Source organism: Prinia subflava, chromosome 6 (assembly GCF_021018805.1).
Source record: "Prinia subflava isolate CZ2003 ecotype Zambia chromosome 6, Cam_Psub_1.2, whole genome shotgun sequence".
Lineage (NCBI taxonomy): Eukaryota > Metazoa > Chordata > Aves > Passeriformes > Cisticolidae > Prinia > Prinia subflava.
The window spans coordinates 38,807,006-38,825,235 of NC_086252.1; the positions used below are offsets into that span (position 1 = coordinate 38,807,006).

Consider the following 18,230-nt stretch of genomic DNA (forward strand, 5'->3'; position numbering starts at 1 on the left):
GCATACATACCTTCATCACTAATCCTATGATCTGAAAACAATGTTCCATGGTCCAGTTCATCCATTTTTATTTTATGTCTTTTTTATACCTGTTGAGAAACAAACATATGTTTTGAGAATACCAACACTGTGGATGCAATCTAAAAACACTTTCAAAAAATTCTATTGTTTTCTGAGAAGAGGTGCATCTCACTAAAAATGCAATTTAGACAGAAATTCCTTAAGTTTATCTTTCACTTTAGGAGATTTCATGTGCCTCATGCCATTTAGCAGCCAAGAAAACAAAATCCTTGATGAATCTATAATGCTGTAACACAGCTCATCTATTCTTTGCCTTGTGCTTTTCAAAATACGAGTCCCTGATCCAACGTAAGATCAGGGTTTGAGGTGTTCTTCGCTTTATAGAAATTAGGCCTGGAAAGATCCCTCCTCTTTTATCTGGAGACTGCCGAGGTCCCTTTGGCCCCCCTGCAGTAGCACCTGTGGAACCAGGTCAGTGTTTCAGGCAGCAGTGGCTCAGCTCTGGGTTTTAAGCACCCACATCCTCACGGGTCAGGCAGGATGTTCCAGATGCAGTGAGGCACACAGCACAGAAAACAAGGCCCTTTATGTGTCAAACCCCTTGTTTCCAATTAAGCCTGCACTGGTGTCATCCCAGGCCCTGCACAGAAATAAAAGAATAGATCCACCCGAGGTGTTCCAGCAGAACTGAGTCAACACCTGAGCCACACCACAAAGGGAAGGTCGTGTCCAGCCAGGCTCCCCATGAACCCTCTCCCCCAAAGCCAGTCACACTGTGCCAAGATTTCACACACACAATTCCATCTCTTTGTCATACCTTTGACACTTGCCTGGTCCCACAGCAAGCAGCAGCACAGCAAATAGCAGAGCAGCAAAACTGATTCATTTGGGGAGTTATTTCCTCACTGCTCTAGTGAGGTGAACTAGTTTATCCCTGCAAATTCCAGGGATGGCACAAGGCAGCAGGAAGGTGGGAAGGAAGAGCAGCAGAAGAAATGCAAAGGGGGCTACTCTGACAGAGAGCTACTGTCAGTCAAATAAGAAAGTGAGATGACCTGAGGACAGCTGACAGTGAACTTTCCTGTGAGTGTTTGACATTCTGCAGCCACTCCTCTGCTGCAGTCAGTCTTTCTCCTGCCTGCTTTTTTCATTTCTGACCATCCAGGCACTGCCCCTCCTGATAAACTTGGGAAGGGAGTACCTCAGTGACTCTCATCTACACCACATAATGAAGGCAAAAATAACATTGATGGAAAATTGGGAGTGCTCAAAAGCTCTAAGAAGATTGGATCCATCACAGGCACTTCTCCCTATTAAAACCTTTTATTACTGTTCCCTGCACAGCTGCTGCATCAGCGTCATTCTCCCGTATTACACATTTTGGGAACCATCATCCTAATCTGGGCCCATCTGGCCAGCTTTAAATGACAAGCTTCTAACACAAGACACGCTGTCCTTTTTGAAAAATAACAATGGATACCAGTAAGACGAGCAGGGCAGAGCTACCCCTCTGGGCCGTTTATTTATTTATTTATTCATTTGTTCATTTGGCAAGCAGTTAATATCTTCTTTCTACTGACTTGTTAATGGTTTAATAGCAGTATTTGAACAAAACTTCACACATATTGACCTTAGCTTCACCTCCTTTCAAAAGGAACCAAGAGAATACATCTCAAGAACAGAACTGATGCAAAAAATATTACTGGGCATTTTCTGTAAATTTAGGGCTACTGTATTTGATGAACCAAGTCTTATTCCCTTCTAGCCAACCCATTTCTCTCTTCCACAATGATGTCATACATTTGTATTTGATCTCAGCCTTTCACAGGCATTATTTTCTGTTATTCAACATTATGACCTCACTAAAACACTGAAAGTGAATGCTAAGATGGTTTTGGAAAAGGACAAGATCCATATAAACCTGCATTTTATCTTCAGTAACCAGTAAATGTATTAATCAAAATTATAAAAGCACAGCCAGTTAAATTTATTTCTGCTTTAATGCAGATTTATCTAGAAACCTCTACAATACTATAAAAGTCCATCTAACCCCAAATTCCAAAACCCTCCCTCAAAGCTTTGCTTGAACTTCATTGCAGACTCTAGACTGGGAGTCTCGATGCATCTTAGAAAGAAAAAGTGCAAAATATCAACCAGCCACTAAGCAGAAGTCCCTGGACATAGAAATCTGTCCCCCATCAAAGCACCAAACTCAGCTCTGCCTACAGCCAGCCACAGCTAAATCTTTTAGCAACAGTAAAAAGCACAAGAATTATCAATTCTCTTTCTGCTCCTTTGTCAATTTAGTATTTCACTATTCACTGAACTCTTTCAGGCAATAAAAATGTGATCTCTTAAAAGATTTCATCTCCAATTCAACCAAACTCTTCAGTGCATTCCTAATGTAAGCCCTTGCTGGTGTCTGAGGTGTATGACTTGTGTTTATTCTTACATATGGGAACAACCAATATTCCTGTGGTGAGAGGTGAGATCCTCCCTCGTTTCATTTAAATAGAAATTAAACTCCCCGGTGTCAGTCCCATTCCTGGAGGAAGCAAAGCCTGCTGCTGCCACAGGCTGCTCTGGGGGTGGCTCAGTCCAGCTCAGGCCCCGCTCCCACAGGTGAGTGCTCCCAGGGAGTTTAAGCAGCGATTTCAGAAGAGCCCAATTCCCCTGTGCCACTCCTCAAGCTCTTTGCTACCTCACTCTCTGCAGACCGGGGTCACCTGGGCTGTTTTCCCTCCCGGCTGCAGTGCTGCTCCTCAGGTGAAGGGCAGAAGGATTTCTGGCAGGGAGGCACGGCCTAATGACCCAGACATGCCTTTTGAAACATAATTCCCTGTGCATGTTCGAAATCACTCACATTATTAAATGTAATAATCAATAATACCAGTCAAGCCTTCACAAAACACAGTTTAATAGCATCGGCAGTGACAGTGCAGCAGGGATTCCTGGGGTCTGTGCCAGTGAAGGAATCCCGTGAGAGAAGCTGTTACAATCCTCTCCGTGCCTCACATCATGTGCCACTGGGGGTACACCTCCAAAAAACAGAGCTGAACCACAGCCTTGCTGAGAACTTGGATTATGCATTAGAGCAGATGTTCCTAAAAAACACGAGCTCAGAAAAAAATCCCCAAACTCAGAAGTCCCTTATTCTCAGTGCTCTCTTTTGAATATCTGGTTATGTCTCGGATATTTTGTGAAAGGCTTTTAAAAAGATTTTAAAGTTTAATGGAAATGTTAATTGCTTAGCTACTGCATGTTTTCATTTAAAGAAAAGGAATATTAATACACAGTTGTTGAACCCTCTGCTCCTAATTATCGTTAGGGAAAAGAGGCAAAGATTCACTCCCATTGTAGGGCATGGAGTACAAACAACAAACAAATAATGAGCTTGATCCCTTAATCAGATCCTTTCTCTTCTAGTTGAACTAACTATCTGAAAATGGCACCCATCCAGAACGTGTTAATCTTGCAGCAGTCAATCCTTTCCCCAGGAAGAAAATACACAGTATAATACTTCTGTCATTCTGTGTCAAAACAGTTGCTAGACAAATCCCATCGTTTGATTGTAATTTAAATTTACATTCCCCTAAAGAAAGAATTATAGCTCGCTTTGAAATAAAGTCAAATCTCAGAAATGGTATGTTCCCAAAAGAGACATAGTCCTTTTTGTCTATGATAATCTCATTACTTCCTCATTAAGTATAACTTAATCCAAAGTAGGAAGATCAATTTGAGTAACACTTAAAACAATCAGCTTCATGGACAGCTCTGTCACACTGCAGGGGCAGGGAATAGCTCATCTGCTTTCTGAGGATCTGCACATCACAAGGGAACTCTATTCCCTCTCCATTCTTGGAATATTCTTGAAAAATCCAAGAGGAAATAAACTTTAGGAACACTTAGAAATACATTGAAACAAGCAGATTAAAAAAAAAAAAAAAAAAAAAAAAGAGGAAGTAAATGTTTTAGAAGTTGGTAAGTTGACATAAAAAGGGTAGGAAATGAAGTCACATCACCTTGGATCGAGTGAGTCAGGTGGCATTTTATGTTGTTTTGTTTTGAACAAAATCCATTTTCAGTGACCAAACACAGCTGGCCTGCTGCAGTCAGCACACCCAGCAATTGCAAGGTTTAAATGCAAGAGGATGAAATGAGAAATGCTCTGATGCTTTGAGCAGGTAATCACAGAGCGTTTGGGGTTGGATCTGAAAGCTCATCCAGCTTCACCCCCTGCCTTGGGCAGGGACACTTCCACTGTCCCAGGCTGCTCCAACCTGTCCAGCCTGGCCTGGGACATCTCCAGGGATGGGACAGCCACAACTCCTTTGGGCAATTCCTGGCATGTGGCTGGACAAACCTGGACAAAGTCCAGCTTTGCTGAGCTAAAGGCAAAAATTCTGAGGTATCATTTACAGACTTCTGTAGTACAAGAGATTTGCAGAACTTTATCATATGTTGTTTTTATTAATGTTCTACTTAAATTTCTATTTATTACCTCCATGTACAACAAAATCTAGAAAACTAAACAATATGCTTGAATATATGAAAGAATAAGTGGAAGATGTGAGGCTGAGCTATCCACTATAGGACCCTACAATTTTCTGCATTACTTAGGAAATAATAAATGTTTAGTTAAATTGATTTTTGGCTTGTTTGGAATGGTGCAGTGAGCAGCTCAACCCTCTGCTGCTCTGCATCCATCAGAAAAAACACTTAAACCTACAGAATTCACTTAGCACAACAGAAGCAAAGATGCTGTAACACAAAACAGAATCAACATTCCCTGTAATACAACAAAGTACCTGTGCTCTGCACTTCTGATCCAGAGGCAGGATTTGCACTGCACCACAGGAATTTCAGAGACAGGTTTCACGTGTTACACCACCAGGAAATTGCAATAAGGATGCAATTCTACAGACAGGGTTAGTTGAGGAGCTAGACCTCAAAAGGAGCTGCAGCAGAACAATGTGTTCTGCAAGAAGCATCACATGTACTAGACCATCAGATACTGAAATAGTCAATACCAAGTGGTAGCATAAGTTCATTGGAAGACAGTTAAGGAAGCTCAGAGCAGGTAAAAGTTATTGAGTCCTTTTAAAAGAAAAAAAATCACCAAAAACCTACTGAAGGCTGGACTTAAAAAGATGTGTGCAACATATTCCAGTAGTTAAATCACAGCCCCATTGCTCTTCAGATAAGCCAACCAATGTGATTTTGTTTCCATTGCTGCAAAATTGGAAATACACAGTCTGAGAGTCATGATGGTTTTATTTTCTGTATCTAGCTAGATCTCAGATTTTGTCAAAGAAGGAAGGGAAAAAAAGAGTCAAGTTCATTATTTAAGGAATTAAAAAGGTACTTTTAAGTTATCCTCACCTTTTGCACTTTCCTTTGTCTTTACTGTTGCCTTCTGTGTAGTATTTTTAATGAAAGCATTTCCTCCTACCCCATTTTCATGCTGGCTTTGTTACTGATGTTCTTTACTTAGCAAACCCAAATGTGCATGGAAGGGTTCCCTGCCCCTCTGCTGGAGGCTCCTCCTCGCAGTGCTGCTGACAGACCAATTCCTGCACGCATTTCCCAACGAGCTGCAGGCAGAAGTCAGCTGGCTTGGTTTATGTTGTTGGCAGAAGGGTTTAACAGTGCTTCAAGAACATATGACTCTGTGTGAATAACTCCAATTTCTCCTTAAGCCAAGACACTTTTCCCTGTTTAGCCTGCGAGGAGCTGTGGCTGTCTGGAGCCCTTGGCTCACCTGTGATTGCAGCTCAGAGCAATTCTGCTCTCACCTGCCCGGGGCACTGCCCACCCCGAGCTCGGTGGGACACACAGCCAGGGCAAACACCCGAGGGACCCCGTGAGGCACTGCTGGCACCAGCTGCTCTGTCACTGTCCTTTTAGCCAGCCCAGATGATTCTTGTCTGAGTGGCGTAGTGGGAGTCAGAGCAGAACGTTTGTCTGCAGCCTTTGAGAGACAAGCCAGAGGGACAGACAATTCAGATGATTTAGGAGCCACTGCAGCTTATTTTGTCAGGAGCACCAGTATCATTTTGTACAGCTTTTGCCAATTCTGCTAGGCCAGATTCCCAGAGTTATGTGCAGGGAAGCATTTGGCACAACTTCACTTTAAATTATTGCATAATGTTGTCTGATATCCTACTACAAAAAGCAACTCATCCTTGTCTGGGGCCTCTCAGTCACAGCCATTAGAAATGTACCATCCATAAACGTGAATCAAATAATCTTTCTGCATATACATTTTCTTTGTTGCCTCTTTATTCAGCAGTACCTCTAGATTTCAGTCTGACACTCTGTATCCCTGGTCTGGTAAGAAAGATTACAATTTGGTTAATTTCTCAACACTTTTTCCAGCCTCATATACAAACTAGTAAGAAGATGGGTAATGATTTGTTTCTTGCAACTGTAGCAGTTGGCAAAAACTGCAAAGGCTTTGAGCAGACCTTCCCCTGTCCTTGAGTAGATATAAGAACCTGCATTACCCAGAGCTGAGGTGATGAGGGGGTTTTATTTCTTTGTGGGGAGTCATTATGGGCTTCAGTTGCTGTTGTTTTTTAAGGTTGTTTACTCAACTATTACAAGCTTAGGACCTGAAAATCCACAGAACAGACCGACTGCTGATGACCTTGTCTTTGCTGGACACCCCGCTCAGCATTTCCTGCCATCTTTTCTCCAACTCATCCTCTTGGCTGTTGCCAAGCTGCCTGCTTATTTCCAGGTGCTGCAATACCCAGAGGAACCCTGACTTAGAGGTGCACGTGTGATGAAACCAGATTTCACCAGCAGCTGGCTTCAGCAGCACAGCTCAGCCCTTCTCCTGCTGCCCCAAACACGCCAGTCCTGGGACCTGCTACCAGCTGAAACAATAAACTGGGACAGGATTCGTGGGGCTTGCCAAGGAAAGGTTACTGAGCTTACACTACAGGTCAGCAAGCTGCTGTTCCTCAAAGCTCCTCCTTTTTGCTGAAACAGGGATCCAGGGCAAATCCTTCTGCACTCCTGCCACGAGAGGAGTCCCCGCTCCCGCTGTACACGGCTGCTTGCACATTCCTTGGTGCAGGCATTGCAGGCAGGAGCGGTGGGTTCAGGAAAACTGACCCAGCTGAAAAGACAAGGGCCTGTGTGCCAGGGAGGTTCCTGGGGGAGCTGGGTCAGTGCTGTAATGCAGCTCCCTGCACGGTGCAGGATCTTGGTGCTGGCACTGGGACAGCTGGAGAGAGCCATCATTCCAGGGCATCATTGTCCTTCATTCCAGGGGCCTCACTGCCCTTCACCCCAGGGGTGTCACTGCCCTTCACCCCAGGGCATCCATGGTCCTTCACCCCGGGGCCGTCACTGCCCTTCACCCCAGGGCCTCACTGCCCTTCACCCCGGCGGTGTCACTGCCCTTCACCCCGGGGGCGTCACTGCCCTTCACCCCGGCGGTGTCACTGCCCTTCACCCCGGGGGCGTCACTGCCCTTCACCCCGGGGGCGTCACTGCCCTTCACCCCGGGGGCCTCACTGCCCTTACTGAAAAAGCAGAATGTCAGCCCACCAATTCCCTCAGACCTGTTAGGGGCCTTACCTCCCCAGTTAAACATTTAAAACCAGGAGAACTTTTAGTGCTTTCTATACCAAATGAAATTATGGTTTCAAAATTACCCCAAATCATTTGTATTGTGATTGACTGACTTGCTGTGACATCAACACAATGGCTTGAAGTAACTTTTGAAATCAAATTGTAGGTTTTAATAAAAGGAAAAAACCCACACATCTAAATAACTCCTCGTGTGAGCACTAAACAGCTGCTCATGTGTTGTGTTAGCCTGCCATGAGCATCACTCTCTTCTCCAGATATTTTTTTCCCAAGCCTTCATAATTTCAGTATCTGGAAGAGATTACAGTTAAAGAGGGTAGCATTAAATAGCTTCCAGAAGAAACAAATCACAACACCCCACAGTCCCCTACAAATAACCCCCCAAAACCAAACCAACCCAATTCACAAAAACAAAATGCAGGGGGAAAAAAGAGATTAAAAAAACAAACCAACAAAAAATCTCCAAGAAATGAAGCAACACTGGTTTTGTGACTGATATTTATCACTACAATTAAAAGCTAGGCATGTCAGTGTTCTGCAAGGGCTGTGAACATCAGTGGAATATATACATATATATACATATATAGCAAGACTCAGTTATGGATTAATTTCAGAATAGATTCAACAAAGCAGAAAAACATATTAATGACTGGAAGTGCTGAAGAAGCACAACAGCAGCAAAAGCATTAGCAAATACCTGTTAACAACATTGCCATCTAAAGCACTGGAAAATGAGCACAGTTTGAGGGGTCAGATTTAAGGCTCAAGAGAAATCAGTACGATCCCAAAGGAGAACATGAGACTAGGCTGTTACGAACTGCAAGCACACTGGAGCCATGGCTTTCCAAATGAAAATGAAACAAACCATTTCACTTGCAAGTCACATCCAGAAGAAGGTGGATAAAAAGAAATTGTACTTGTTTGCTGCTGATTCTAAAAATTATGTCTGAATTTAAACATATATTTGACAGAGGCCACTATCAGCTAATGCAATAAGAAATCAAAGAATCACCCTCCATGCAGCCCTTTGCATTGGAAAGTTAAAGTGGGTGCCTTCCCACAGCCTGTGTTGGACAGGATGGCTGCACTGGGACACACAGCAGTCAATTAGATAATGTATTGGCTGCTCAGGGTGCCAAAACAAACCAGCTAGGAGGGTAGGAATAACACCAGACAGAATGAAATAGCTTTTCCTCACTGACAGTCATTCAGCATATTTCCAAATCTGACAGGACCTCAAAATGTTACTTTCAATTCTTTCTACTTCATTTATGCCAAAACAAACCAACTTAAGACCCCTTTGTCCTTCCCAACAGTACTTCTTACCCTTCTCCACCTCACCCCAATGGGAAACCCCAAAGTACAGCCAGGCCCTGCAGTGCACGGCTCTGCAGGGATGCAGGGCACCACAGACAGAACAGCCTGTTCTGATCCCCTGGAAGCTCCCAGAACTGGGAACACCTGGGGATGGCACTGGCACCTCCCTGTCCTGCCACAGCCTGTGCCTTCCACAGGCCCCACGGTGACACCCAGGAATGGCTCCATTTACTGGGGGCAAGCAAGCTCCCTCATTTCCCAAAAGCTGTTATCTGTGAAAGCCAAGCCAGCATAACAACACCCTAATTACAGGTGAAAACCAGATTGATTTGAAGCTAATTTAATTAATCTGGTACATCTTTGATAGAAGCAACCTTGCAACCAACAAAGGTCGCAGTTCTCACGCATCCTGCACTTTCTCCTCCCTTTATTCTAGACCTAGCTATTTCACATTTTATTTTTCCTTTACTCCAGCTCTCTCATTTGACCCTTTCCCCAGTTATTTCACACTTGTTACTTTTTATTTTACTAAGTTTCTACTGTTATTTCCCTCAGCTCCTGCTTCCCATTTCCTAGACAGAGACCACCATTCTGGTTTGGTAATATTTTATGTGTAGTTCACATGGTATGAATCATGAGATTTTTCAGAGCAGTGAGGATTCAAGGCTCCTGTTCACAGCTGCCAAGCATTTTCCATGTGGATATCATCATAATGTAGGAGTTCCTACAGCATTATTCAACATACAAATAATTATACAAATAGCAACAAAATCCTCAGAGGTTAAATGTTTTACTAACAGCCTACATGGTTTCCATGTAGCAGATTACATTCCAAGTGGGATTCAGAGAAGGGACTATAGGAGTTTCCATGACTCTCCATGCTCAGCCACCTCTTACATGTTACCTGTAGCTCCCTCCTAGGCAGAGGCTAATAAAGGACATAGTTCTACCTGCAGCATTAGCACCAATTAACCCCCATCACGAGTTCATGTGTCCTTATGCCTAAAATAAAACCATGGTCCACCCAATCAAACTCTAAACTCCAAAACTGAGCTGGATGGAAAACAGGCACAAGTTACAAGGTGGATACTATTTTCATGTTCCTTTGCAGCAGGCTTGCTACACTATCTGCATCAATATACAGGGGAAGAGGGTGAATAAAACAACCTCTCGAAACAGCAAGAGCTGCTGATTCAAGTGGCCATTTGGTTTTGGCTCCTCTCAGCCCTTTACAGAGTCATTCAATGAAGTGGAGCGTGTCGATCACTATGGTACCTGCAGGGTGGGAAGAGAGGAATGAGGAAATGGAAGTCCCACCTGGGACGCACCGGGACAGCCTGTTGGGAGGCTGGCAGGACAGCAAGGCCCAGCCAGGCCCCCGAGGCGCACCGGGACGGTGAGTTCAGGACAGGCATGGGATGCAAAACGTTGATCAAGCACATAACACACCCAGAGCCTGTTACTGAAACGTTTTACAGCGGTTTTAGGGATACTGGCTTTTCTTTTCTGCATCTATGATTCCGCACATGCTATCAAGAGAGTTCGGCTGCTGCTGGAAGCTTCATATGGTGGGACGTTAAAACACTGCGGAATGAGTTCTCCCGTCTTTCCCAAACATCCGGACTTAGTTCGCCGGGTGCGAGCAGCGCCGCGGGCTGTGCGTTCTGCGGGTGCCGCGGGTCGCAAGCTCCCAGGAGCGACAGGGCGGAGGGGCCACAGCCGGTCCCCGCAGGGTCATCCCGGAGCTCGTGGCGCAGCGTGACGGGCAGACGGGTCCGGCTCTGCGGCTCGGCCCGACCCCGGGGCTCCGCCGGCGGGGCAGGAGCGGCCGGCACCGCGGGACGGGCACGCCCGGCCGCCGCGGGCACCCCGCACCGGCCATTTTGCAACCGGTGGCTCCATCCACCCGCACACCGCTCGCCCCCGCCGCGCTCGGACACTCACCGCGAGGGGTCCGGCGGGTGGCGCCGGAGGAGCCGCCTCGGGCACAGCGCGGATCCGATGAGGCCGCTCCGGGCGGAGCCGCCCCAGGCACGGGTCGGGTCGGGTCGGGTCGGGTCGGGTCGGGTCGGGTCGGGTCGGGTCGGGTCGGGTCGGGTCGGGTCGGGTCGGGTCGGTCCGGTCCCGTCCCGTCCCGTCCCGTCCCGTCCCGTCCGCGCCGTCTCCTCCGCACGGCATCGGTAACCACGGCAACCTCAAGTCGCGCCGCCATTGGCGGGTTTAACGCGGGGCAGCAGCCAATGGGGCACCGCCCCGAGCCGCTCCTGGCCAATGGGAGCGGGCGCCGGGCCGGGCGGCGCGTGACGCGGCGCGCGGGCGGGGCGGGGCCGGCGGAGCGGGCGGCGGGGCCGCCACCATGGAGACCCCGGGGTAGGGCGGGCGCGCCCGGCGGGGCCGCGGGGCCGCTCCGCGCGGTGAGTGCGGGTCACGGGGGCGGCCGCGGGCCGGGGCCGCCGCGCGGGGGACGCGGGGGAGCCGCGGGGCGCGGTGAGGCGGGCGGCGCGGGAGGCGAGGCGGCGGACCCCGCCGGGGTATCGGGGCCGAAGAGCCGTCGTCTCGGGCGGCCCCGCGGGCGGAGCGCCGCGCACCCGCCGTGCCCGCGGGGCCGCCCGGAGCCCGGTGGAGCCGCCCGGAGGGGCCCTGCGGGCGGACGTGGCGCCGCCCGGCCCCTGCCCCGGGCTCTGCGCGGCACCGGGCGGGAGAGCGGAGCCCGGGCCCGCCGGCGTCCGCGGCCGCGCCGTGTGCGCGGGGTGTGCGCGGCGCCGGGAGCTGCGAGCCCGGCGGAGCCGCAGCGGGCAGGGCCACCGGGCCTCGGCGTGCCCGCAGCGCCGCGCGGGCGCGGGCGCGGGGCCGGGCGGGGACGCGGCGGGTGGTGCGAGGGATGGCGGGGTCGGCGGGGCGGGCGGGGTGAGGCGGCAGTGCCGGGCCCCGCGCTCCCGGTGTGCCCGCACGGGGCGGCCGCGGGGCCCAGCGCCCGTCCCGGTGCGCCCCGGAGTCCCAGGCTTCGGCTGCCGCCCCGGGGTTCCGGGATTCCCCCCGATCCCACTGCCGTCGCGGTGTTCCCTGCACGGGATTTAAATATGGATTTTTCACCCTTCGTGTGACCGCAGAACGCGCCGCGCTCCCGCCGCCGGGTACCGGGGAGCCGCGGAGCATCCTCGGCCCGCGCACCGGGAGCACGGCTCTTGGGGCTGTGGGAACTTTTCGCGGTGTTTTCTCCCTGTGTCGGATCGCGTACCGGGCCCGGGAGCGGGCAGCACGTGCGGGGTGGGGCGCGGCGGGGGCAGCGCGGCCCGCGGGAGCGGTGTCCGCCGGGCCGTGCCCCGGGCACGCTGCGGTGTGTGCGAGAGCAGAAAGTGCTCTGCAGGTGCCGGTGACCGAGCGCGACTGCCGCGGCTGGGCTGGGAGAGCTGGGAAATGAAGTCTCGCCGCAATAAAATAAATGCTGATGCTGAACCTCGGCTGTTTCAGCACAGAAACCAGAGTTGATGACTCAAGCCCCCTCTGGTTCATTTCTCCTCCCAGCTGACGCTCAGGAGGCATCACCAGTTCACGGGCAGGGAACTTCAGTGTTACTGAAGTGCCTCTGTTTGCCCCATAGACCTTTGTCCTTTTTTTTTTTTTCTTTTTTTTTTTTTTTCCCTTCTAAATAGCCTCCCGCTCCCTGTTAATTTTACATTAGTCATTGCTTCCAGATCTGACTGTTTGAAGGAAAAGGTGTGGTTGGACTGAGAGCACTAGTGTTGCATGAACTGGCTTTTCAGTTTTTTCAGCATTGACACATTTAAAAAAATTGGAGTTTAGGGATTAGGAGATGACAAGGATTATAATGTTTTCCCCTTAACTTACAACTGTATTTTTGAGGTCGACACCAAATAATTTGTTAATTGTGATAAAAATATGGGAACCTAATAAATGTACTTGTTCAGTTTATGAAGAGACAGTAATTCAGTCATATTCATCACATATAAAGTGTGGGGGGGTGTGTTTTGGGGGCAAATGCTTTTTGTTGGCGTTTATATCCTGTAACGTTTCTGTTAAACATTACAATGTTATATGCAAATAAATGTTACCTGACTGTCGGAAGGTAGATTGCGGTAACTTTCTCCTTCTGCTGAAATAGTTTGTGAAGTGCTCTGTTGCTGCTGAAATAAAATGCTATTAATATTTTTAATTTAGGTAGAAAAGCTGATAGGCCCTTTCCAGTAAAAGCTGTGTCTTTTCCCCTTTCATCTTGTTATGTGTTCAGCATAAACAGCGGTACTGGTATCAGATGTTCTACTTTAAAACAGTTGGAGAAAGTTTTGTGAAAGTAGTCTTCTATGAGAGGGGAGAATTTGTTCTAATTTTTCATAGAACATCAACAAGATTTCAGCTTTTGGAGTTTGCATTTTTCAATAGTAATGCAGGATCCTTTTATAATGAACAGTCGAATTCAGTCACACAATGTAAACAAGGGAAGTTATAGGATACACTACCTTTTTATAGAGGCTTCTTGCAATAGCAAAATAACATCTGTAGTGCATGTTGAGGTATTTTTCATATTCAGTGATAGCATATGCTATGCACAAATAATAGTAATCTTAATTAGTAATGTGTGTTTAGTGCTTAGGGTAGAAATCTGCATGCACTGAGAGAAGACTTTGGAGAAAAGCTGCATTTTAATAGAACAGAAAACATAAATAAGGACTTCATGTACTTCTGCTTCACTTTATGTAGATTATTTCAATACACTTAGTACAGATGAAGAGCTCGAACTGTTCTGAATGATGGGACTGTGTGAGTAACATCTTAATTTTGTTAAGGGGATTTTTTTTTCTTAATTGTGATGCTGAAAAAAAATTGAGTACTGCAACATTTGGTTATTTGTTTGGTGCGGGAAGGCAGTGGCTAGTTCAGGGAGTTCAGTGAACTTAACAGTAGAGTGGTTTGCTCTAGTACCAGGACATACTTAGTGTAATGTGGTACAGAAAAGTCCCCCCAAAAAGCAAACAGAACTCGTGGTACTTGTCCGGAAAAGCATAGTTGTGAGCCTATTATTGGCCCTAGTCTGTATTGCTCTCAGTTACTTTGCTGTCATTTCCAGCCACATCAGTGGCTCTGGGTCGTTACGTGGAGTTGCTGAGGATGAGCAGCTGTGCTCCTTTTCAGCCGCTCCCGAGGTGGAGCAGGGCAGTCCCTGGGGGCAGAGAGCTTTCCTGGCAGGCTGCCCTGGGCTGGGACCTGCTCCGGGGCAGTGCCTGGCGCCGGGAGCCCTGCGGGAGCAGCAGCTGTGTGGGACACCCCTGCCAGGAGCTGCTACAGGAGGGGAACGTGTTTTGCTGCCTTGTACAACAAGCATGTGGACATCTCACCAGGAACTTGTGTTGGTACAGGTCAGAATTCCAGAATTTTCAGCTTTTTTTGGTTAGGTTTGGTGTTTGGTGCTTTTCCTGAAGCAAGAATAAGATGTTAAATCCATATGAGTACGGCACATGCTGTCAGTCCAAAATTAATCTGGTTTGAACTTTAGTAATGAGGTGGGCAAAAGAGAAGGGCCTGGCATAGCTTTACACGTGAGTGACCAGGAGGCCAGATGTGAAACTGGGCTGTTGGGCACGGCCAGGAGCTGTCGTTTGCTACTTGCCTCCGCCTCGATTGCAATGTTGCTGCCAGCAGGGCTGTTCAAATGCTGGTGAAGATGGAGAGTAAACACAACCACAGCCAAGCCCAGAGCCGGGGCCTGTGGAAATGGCCCTTCCTGAGGAGCAGGCTGTGCTGGCTCTGGCAGCAGAACTTGGGAACGGAGCTGGAGGGGATGAGGGCACCGAGCGGTCTCTGGGCATGCTGGGGAGCTTTGCTGATTCTCAGCTGCTTTTCCTAAGGCCTCTGAGATGTCCTAGTTCATTGGATAACTTCTGATGTTCTTTTATCCAAACAGAATACTCACTTATTCTGCTCGAGGGAGGTTTGCAGACGGAGGGGAGGAGGTGGATAAAGACAGCCAAAAACTGCCTCTGGTGACCTTCCCAAGGCTTTTGCTTGCACAGAAGAAAATCCCAGTGTCTTTTCAGTTAAATCTCTGCAGCTGGCAGCAGTGTTCAGACCTTTGCTCCTCTCCCCATTGCTGCCCTTAGTACCTCTCTCCTTTATGTCGAGGCAGACGAGAGAGGCCTGGATTTCAGGAGGAGGAAGGAGTCCATCACTTTCACAGGAGATAAATTCTTTTCTTTTTTGATAGTGGAATCCCTGACTCTGTCATTTAAGGGGAAGGCTTGAAGGAAAGGCTCTGTGAGTGGTGTCTCATGGCAGCTCAGCTGGGCCGTGGGAGGCAGGAGGCCGTGGTGCTTGGCCGTGGAGCAGCCGTGTGTCCATGGTCAGGGTGGCTGTGTGTCCATGGTCAGGGGGGCCTGGAGCAGCCGTGTGTCCATGGCCAGGGGGCTGGAGCAGCCGTGTGTCCATGGTCAGGGTGGCTGTGTGTCCATGGCCAGGGGCCTGGAGCAGCCGTGTGTCCATGGCCAGGGGCCTGGAGCAGCCGTGTGTCCATGGCCAGGGTGGCTGTGTGTCCATGGTCAGGGGGGCCTGGAGCAGCCGTGTGTCCATGGCCAGGGTGGCTGTGTGTCCATGGTCAGGGGGGCCTGGAGCAGCCGTGTGTCCATGGCCAGGGTGGCTGTGTGTCCATGGTCAGGGGGGCCTGGAGCAGCCGTGTGTCCATGGCCAGGGTGGCTGTGTGTCCATGGTCAGGGGGGCCTGGAGCAGCCGTGTGTCCATGGTCAGGGGGCTGGAGCAGCCGTGTGTCCATGGTCAGGGGGCTGGAGCAGCCGTGTGTCCATGGCCAGGAGCAGCCGTGTCCAGACCCGGGGAGGTGACTCGGCACAGGCTTGCCCTCCTTCCCGGCCGGGCTGTGTGAGTCAGCCCTCCTCCCGAGGAGCGAGCGGTGTCTGCTGCAGGGCAGCGCGGAACCAGCCCGGCCAGTTCGCTCTGCCTCCCCTTGCTTTCCCTCGCTGCCGGCGGGAAGGCACAGCCTTTGGCTGCCGGCATCCGTGCAGAATGTCTGGGGCTGTCTTCAACTTTCTGGTCCTCTTCCTTTCATCCCACTCTTACAGGAAAATAGAGACAACCTTGGAAAGTTGGGAAAACTCTGTTCTTTGTCTATGGTATCTTTAAACAAGGTGCCATTTTAACAGAGTTTTTATAAAAGGGCATATTTTTGTTGTACATGTGTTTTCGTACTTTAATTTTATGCATTTCTAATGTATTAAGAAAAAGAAATTGCTGTTTTTCTTCAAAATATCTCCGTGACCATGTCTTACAGATTTCCCTCCTTTTTTTTTACCTTGCACAGTATTTTAGAGATTTCTTACCTAGCACTAGGAATTGAAGACCAGTCAATTTCCTGTTTAATTCCTTCTAAAAATAATTTAAAATATGTCTTCGTTTTAGTGGAGAAAATGAAACTGGAAGCTGTTACTTTTTTTGAGAATCATTAAACCATTATTCAAGAAATAAGTAAAATACCCCCCCCATGCAGTGTTGAAATCTAGCGTGTTTTTGTGAACCTTCAATTAATGTTGTAGTTGATCTAATGTTTTGATTGGTGTTGTGATGAATTCATTATTAATGAGCAGAAAGGAATCTATTGTAAATTCTTTGAAGATGTACAAGTTGAAACTTGCTTTCTGCATCACAGCTCAGATGGGGGATTTTTAACATATTTACAGTTTGTGCCGTGAGTTGGTGGTTGTGGGCAATGAATGAAATTCCCCTGTGGGTATGGGATCTGTGGGGTGTGTGAGGCAGGGGGTTCACAGGAGTTTAGGGCACCAGGGTGCCGTTCCCTGGTGACTGAGATGCATCTTGGAGCATCGCATGGGGGAGCCCTGATGGGATTTGCTTTGTCTTGGGGCACCAAGATTTGCTTTGTCTGGGGCAGTAGAGGCAGATCTGAATCAGGCTGGTCCAAGAAACGCTCTTAGACTGGCTGGGGCCACCTCCAGAGGCAGCAGGAGGGACAATGTCCCGGGAGGAGGTGCAGGGACTGAAGGCAGGGAGGTAGGGGCAGTTTTCATAGTGCCAGGTAGGGCAAGGAGTAGCAGAGGTCTGGGAACAAGTGAGGAAAAGAGGGAGCTGTGCTGTGATGCCAAATATCACTTTTTGTCCCATGAGGTCCAGCTGCAAGGAACAAGGAAGAAGCATTAAAGAATTTCTGGATTTCTGTTTGTTTCTGTGGGTGCCAAAAACTTTTCCTGTCTTTATCTTCTTACCAGAAGCTCCTTGTGTTCTGTCTTTGGTGTGGCAAGCCAAAGGCTATCATCTGGGCTATGCTTTTAATAAATGTACTCAAAAGCATTTGCATGACACGTGTGCAAACAGAAAGCACCTAATCTATCCCTTCGTTTGCTTTATATGATCTTACTTAATGCCATCTGTGCTAGAAATCTGATGTGAATGGGAGATTTCCAGTTGGTGAAGGATTTCTATCCTGTTCCCCAGGAAGGCAGCAGCAGGCAATGCATCCCAGGTGCTCCAAAAGGAAACCTTTTCAGTTCCAAACCCATGTTCTTCACTGTCTTATCTTGGCAGAGCTTCCTGTTGTGTAGCCCAGGAATTAAGTATTGGCACATTTGTTATCATAGAGGTAAATCTGATTGGTGAAAACTAAAACCGAAGAAAGTCACCTTTCTCCGAAATAATTTCAGACAAATGATAATTCTTTAACTTCCATGTCAATGTTACAGGCTTAAAGCTGAAGCATTTCATATCTTTCACAAAATAAGCCCAAGGTGGTATATGTAATGTAAGTGATTTCAGTGGCTTCTGGAGCACTGGACTGTTAATTGGAGACATTCTGTGTATGGGTGTGTTTATGTAGTGATGCTCAACAATTGTCTTCTGCTAATTCATGCTCAAGCCTTGTGTGGTGTCTAAAGGTACATAGGGAAACAGCTCTCAGAAAAAATTAGTGTTTTCATCATGTTTTTATTTAAAAACAGAATTACCATATATTCTTATTGAGAAGTAACACAGCAGTATTGAAATTCAATTGAATTTCAATCATGAAAGGAGATTTAATTTGTATCATACCAGTGCCTAAACTCCAAATTGACGTGGTCCTCTGTGAAGTAGAGGGAAATCCACACTCCACAGAGCTTACAGGCAGAAAGGGTAAAACTCAAACTGATGAAACAACTGGAGAAGGTACCAGGAACACTCCTTTTTGTAACACACACAAATCCAGGGTGCGTGTGATCCAGTACCAAACCCCGGCCGTGGGCTGTGTAAGTTGGTTCAGCCCTAATCGAAGATACACT

At 48.1% G+C, this 18,230-nt stretch overlaps 2 protein-coding genes across 12 annotated transcripts in view; one reads left to right on the plus strand and one right to left on the minus strand.

The window, feature by feature from the left end:
* The window catches only part of CCDC148 (coiled-coil domain containing 148), a 46,086-nt gene extending 35,069 nt beyond the window's left edge, over nt 1–11,017 (minus strand). For 4 of the 5 annotated variants that reach the window (XR_010080858.1, XM_063401093.1, XM_063401094.1 and 1 more), the window contains exons 1-2: nt 10,885–11,017; nt 11–89 (exon numbers count right to left, since the gene is read on the minus strand). Coding sequence is in view for 3 of the 5 variants with exons in the window: in XM_063401093.1 (XP_063257163.1) it covers nt 11–65 (55 nt within the window). In the remaining 2 variants the exon portion in view is untranslated. Of the gene's footprint in view, nt 1–10; nt 90–10,884 lie in introns of those variants that run through there. The other variant, XM_063401095.1, reaches the window with a different exon arrangement.
* Nucleotides 11,018–11,212: 195 nt separating this feature from the next.
* PKP4 (plakophilin 4) overlaps nt 11,213–18,230 on the plus strand; it is a 64,428-nt gene continuing 57,410 nt past the window's right edge. For 4 of the 7 annotated variants that reach the window (XM_063401081.1, XM_063401082.1, XM_063401083.1 and 1 more), the window contains exon 1: nt 11,213–11,354. The gene's annotated coding sequence lies outside the window, so the exon portion shown is untranslated. The remainder of the gene's footprint in view (nt 11,355–18,230) is intronic. The other 3 variants (XM_063401087.1, XM_063401085.1, XM_063401086.1) reach the window with 1 other exon arrangement.